Raw genomic sequence first — 5,853 nt, 5'->3', positions numbered from 1 at the left:
GTAGTAGTAGTAGTAGTAGTACTAGTAGTACTAGTAGTAGCTAGTAGTAGTAGTAGTCTGCCTGTACATAGTACTAATACTTTACCCGTCAGTATTTGGTCTTACTTTAACTGTAACAGTTGGCGTTAAATTAACTTTCAACAAAACAATAAGCAGGATATGTAAGGACGCTAGCGTCACATAAGCAGCTAGCTAGCAGGTAACATAACTGTCAACATGCGTAAACGATCAACTGTAAACTAGCTCGTTATTTCGGTTCAATCAAACACTGTTAGCACGGATGCTAAAAGCCAAACATGCTAACGTCAACGAACTAACGTTGGATTTGCTGCATTAAAATGAACTGTGCAGAATAAATTAAAAGTGTAAGCTGAGACGAGTTGTTTTACCTTAGAGACAGACTCATTTTGGGTGGATTTTGAAATGTTTAAACGCTAAAACAAAACGTTTAATGGTCGCTAAACCCAGATATCACAGCAACACAACAACAACAAATCTATCCGCGCTCGCCTCACATCGAAACATCCTATTGGTCGCTGGTCACCAGGCAGCGGTATAGTGCTCTCTGATTGGTTCACGTCAGAGCCTTCTAATCTTTCTTCTCCTTCTTCCTTTTAATGGTGAATTGCAACCGAGCGGAGCGTTATCGCCCCCTGGTGTGCTACAGAGACATTACGTCCATGTAATAAAATAAAATAAAATAAAATAAAATAAAATAAAATAAAATAAAATAAAATAAAATAAAATAAAATAAAATAAAATAAAATAAAATTAAATTAAATTAAATTAAATAAAAATATTATTGTTATAAAATAAAACATTATTTTTAACACATTTCCAATTGTTATGCAACAATTTATGGTGCAAGTGTCTTTATTTAATGATGCATTCCAGACACAATTTTTTAGCCCGTAAGTTACGACTTCAAGTCACGACTTGGTAGGGTTCCAGGCAAAGTCACGACAAACCCTTCTAGCTAGCGTTAGCGTTAGCCAGCGGCTACCTACCGTTGACATTAGCTCGCACTAGCTGATACTAGCGATTTCTAGTCAGCAACATATTTTGGGCTTAATTTAATAAACATAACCTGCAGTAGTACACAATCGTATGTGTATTGTTTGGATTACAATGTGTGGAATTACTTTACGTTGCCTATTTATGTCTATTTCTCACAGTTACTAATCAGTTACAGTTATCACCGGCGTCTGTACAGCATCAACAGGGGTCGCCATTGTTGTTTATGTGTGTGTGATGTCAAAAACTGTAACTGGGAGTACAGCGATCTGGTACCAGTTCACGGGGAGTAAGTTACGGGTTTGACTGCCGTTCCAGGGCACTTTCACGGGAAGAAGGTCGTGAAAACACGAGTTACGGGCTGCCTGGAACGCAGCATTTGTTCAAAACATCACCACGTGTTTGGGATGTGTTTTCTTTTTAGGAATCGTGTCTCATCTCAACAGCAAATCTGTTAGAGAATGAGACATTGTTAAAGCCATTAGCTCCAAAGTTTAAATCAACATGAAAGCCAGGAAATCACATCTTTATCTTTTAACGCTGCTGTTGTGGTTTTTTTAACCCCCCGGTGTAACAAAGTAGACACAGGTCCTGTTTTCCGTACATGTTTTCAGCCCCCTGAACAGTTATTTTTTACCTCTTTTGGGGAGTGGGTTGTCATATTTTTTTTTCTTTTTTGAAATATTATTTTTTTGGGCATTTTTAGGCATTTATTTGTATAGGAGAGATGAAGACATGAAAGGGGGGAGAGGGTAGAATGACATGCAGCAAAGGGCCGCAGGTCATAGTCGAACCTGCGGCTGCTGCGTCGAGGAATAAACCTCTATATATGAGCGCGTGCTCTACCAGGTGAGCTACCCAGGCATCCTCTTTCAGATTTTTAGGAGGACAAATCTACATCTTCTAAATATTGCAGGGGGGGACATATCCCCTTGCATCTCCCCCGATATCTACGCCTATCCCCTTGCACCTCCCCCGATATCTACGCTATCCCCTTGCACCTCCCCCGATATCCCCTTGCATCTCCCCCGATATCTACGCCTATGGTTGCAACTAATATTAGATTATTAATCGGTGCTCCTTAATTCATTTCCTTGCATCTACAATATCCCATTTATAACCAACAGTATTGGAGTCACAGACTGTAGAGTCACTGACATCTGCTGGCTAATGTTTAGTACTGCCGTTACTGTGATTCAACTCAACAACCGGGGAAAGATTGTGTGATTTCAGCCCGTTGTGTTCCTCTCGTCTGGGGTCTCCAGTCTTTGGTTCGCCTGCTGGTCTCCTTGTGTAATCATGTTGTATAAACGCGACCCTGTGACGCACAATCATGTTCTAGACATCATTGTTTTCAGGAAAACCTGGGCTATCAGCACGTATGTTTTGCAGGGATGTCATATTAATGTATATATTGTTATATGACAAAAAAAATAAAAAACTAAACGGAAATTGAATCTCACGGAAATGTATTGAAATCACACAGAGAACAATAATGAACAAGACTTTTGGCTTTTGAAAATTGTTCTCCCAAGTCTTGGCAATCAGGGGAAACACTGGCAATCATCATACAAACAATCATACATGAACACTGTAACTAACACAAATATAAAGCTGTTTGGATTCCCCCCCAAAAGTAAACACGTTGTTGCTGGATGTTTTTCCTTGTCCAGTTATTGGCTTGTTCGCTGTGAGTCTACTGACTCTTTTCAAGGCTGCCAAATAGTGAGCTGGTTCATGATGTAAACAGAGAATTCAGAACATAGATCATGAACACATTTGTGGCATAAAATAGCTACAATCATAGGGGAGCTAAACACACACACACACACACACACACACACACACACACACACACACACACACACACACACACACACACACACACACACACACACACACACACACACACACACACACACACACACACACACACACACACACACACACACACACACACACACACACACACATACACACACACACACACACACACACACACACACACACACACACACACACACACACACACACACACACACGACACAGACACATGCACACACACAGACACACACACACACACACACACACACACACACACACACACACACAGACACACACACACACACACACACACACACACACACACACACACACACACACGGACACAGACACACACACACACACACACACACACACACACACACACACACACACACACACAGACACACAGACACACACACACACATACACACACACACACACGGACACACACACACACACACACACACACACACACACACAGACACACACACACACACACACACACACACACACACAGAGACAGACACACACACACTGAACACTGAACACATACACATTGACACACAGACATATACACACACACGACACAGACACACAGACACACACACACACACACACACACACACACACACACACACACACACACACACAGACACACACACACACACACACACACACACACACACACACACACACACACACACACACACACACACACACACACACACACACACACACACACACACACACACACACACACACACACACACACACATGACACACAGACACACACACACACACACAGACACATACACACAGACACACAGACACAGACACACACACACACACACACACACACACACACACACACACACACACACACACACACACACACACACACACACACACACAGACACACACACACACACAGAGACACAGACACACACACACACACACACACACACACACACACACACACACACACACACACACACACACACACACACACACACACACAGGAAACTGTCAGCATTACCACACAGTTTCCCACCTATTGATATTTAATTGGGCAGGTCAAAGATGTTTTGGGCGGTTATAAATGATCAGATAATCTGGGAATGTCCGTCTGTAGGTTACTTTAGGAGGAAAGTAGCCATCCATCCTCATATGTTCTCAATAATCATACCTGTATCTGTACCCACTTTCATTTTGAATAACCTCTCCAAAAAAGGTCATTGAAATGCGTTGGAAACAACCTTTCTGTTACTCTCATTTCCCTCATTTACAAAGACAACAACAACACTACGATTACTAGGCCTATAATTATGTAAAGCAAGTACAAGTACAAGTTTGCAGGTTTAAACCCAGATTTCTAAATTGTCCAAAAGGCACAAGTGAGTTGATTTTTAAGAAAGTGATGTAACTTGTTCCAGGAGTCAGGGCTACTACATTTGGAATAAAGACGTTTCTGAAAAAAACATTTCTTTCTAGGTCTGTTTACGAACCCACGCTTTCCACGTGAAGTCTTGAAAGGCTTCCCTCCCTTGTTGACCCGTGACACTATCATGTCTTTCCCACAGAGCGTTGTCACCAGCAGTGGCGGTCAGTAAAGAAGGTGCCGCTGGGTCTCTGCTTATCTCAGAGTGCGTCTCCTGTTTCACATGTGTGGGTTGATGATAGAGGCTGGGAAAAAAGTTTCATCTCATCTCAGGAAAGAGACGTGTCTCCTGTCTCCGTGCTTCCTTTCTTACACACGATCAAAGGATTGAAAGATCTGCACTACAAACCCTGACGGCCTACATGTAACAGTGACATCCTTATTTCCAATCCTGCAACCGCACGGTTTCTGCAGGTTTCAGAGTCCAGAAACATTGTCTGCAACGTGACATCATGACTTCGCGAAAACATACAGGCCCACTTTCTTAAGCCAAGTGGCGTGTTATCTGTACGCATTTTGAGCGGCGTATACAGCGCCGTATACATCGGAAAAGAAGAACGGGACAGTTGGGTTTAGGAAACGTGACATGCGGGACACAATCTCCGGTCTCTTGGGTGAAAGTCCTGTGTTTGACCCATCCACCGCCCCAACCACACGCAATCGCAAGGTAGGGCTGTGGGACCGTTGGGCTGTGGGACCGTTGGGCTGTGGGACCGTTGGGCTGTGGGAACGTAGGGCTGTGGGACCATAGGGCTGTGGGAACATTGGGCTGTGGGAACATTGGGCTGTGGGAACATTGGGCTGTGGGAACATAGGGCTGTGGGACCATAGGGCTGTGGGACCATAGGGCTGTGGGAACATAGGGCTGTGGGAACATAGGGCTGTGGGACCATGGGGCTGTGGGACCATTGGGCTGTGGGAACATTGTACTGTGGGAACATAGGGCTGTGGGACCATAGGGCTGTGGGAACATAGGGCTGTGGGAACATTGGGCTGTGGGAACATAGGGCTGTGGGACCATAGGGCTGTGGGACCATAGGGCTGTGGGACCATAGGGCTGTGGGAACATAGGGCTGTGGGAACATAGGGCTGTGGGACCATAGGGCTGTGGGAACATTGGGCTGTGGGAGCATAGGACTGTGGGAACATAGGGCTGTGGGACCATAGGGCTTTGGGACCATAGGGCTGTGGGACCATTGGGCTGTGGGAACATTGGGCTGTGGGAACATAGGGCTGTGGGACCATAGGGCTTTGGGACCATAGGGCTGTGGGAACATAGGGCTGTGGGACCATTGGGCCAGTGGGACCATTTGGGCTGTGGGAACATGGGGCTGTGGGACCATAGGGCTGTGGGACCATAGGGCTGTGGGAACATAGGGCTGTGGGACCATAGGGCTGTGGGAACATAGGGCTGTGGGAACATATGGGCTGTGGGAACATAGGGCTGTGGGAACATAGGGCTGTGGGACCATAGGGCTTTGGGACCATAGGGCTGTGGGACCATAGGGCTTTGGGACCATAGGGCTGTGGGACCATAGGCACGCTCCTGGCTCTACAGGATGATTATTTTCTTGGCA

General features: G+C 45.1%; 1 protein-coding gene across 1 annotated transcript in view; it reads right to left on the bottom strand.

The window, feature by feature from the left end:
- cetn3 (centrin 3) overlaps positions 1 to 524 on the bottom strand; it is a 9,426-nt gene extending 8,902 nt beyond the window's left edge. The window contains exon 1 of the mRNA XM_078272049.1: positions 390 to 524. Within this exon, the coding sequence (XP_078128175.1) occupies positions 390 to 406 (17 nt within the window). The 5' untranslated portion in view covers positions 407 to 524. The remainder of the gene's footprint in view (positions 1 to 389) is intronic.
- Between the last annotated feature and the right edge of the window lie 5,329 nt (positions 525 to 5,853).

Source organism: Sander vitreus, chromosome 16 (genome assembly GCF_031162955.1).
Source record: "Sander vitreus isolate 19-12246 chromosome 16, sanVit1, whole genome shotgun sequence".
Taxonomy (NCBI): Eukaryota; Metazoa; Chordata; class Actinopteri; order Perciformes; family Percidae; genus Sander; species Sander vitreus.
This window is presented reverse-complemented; position numbering and strand designations above follow the sequence as displayed.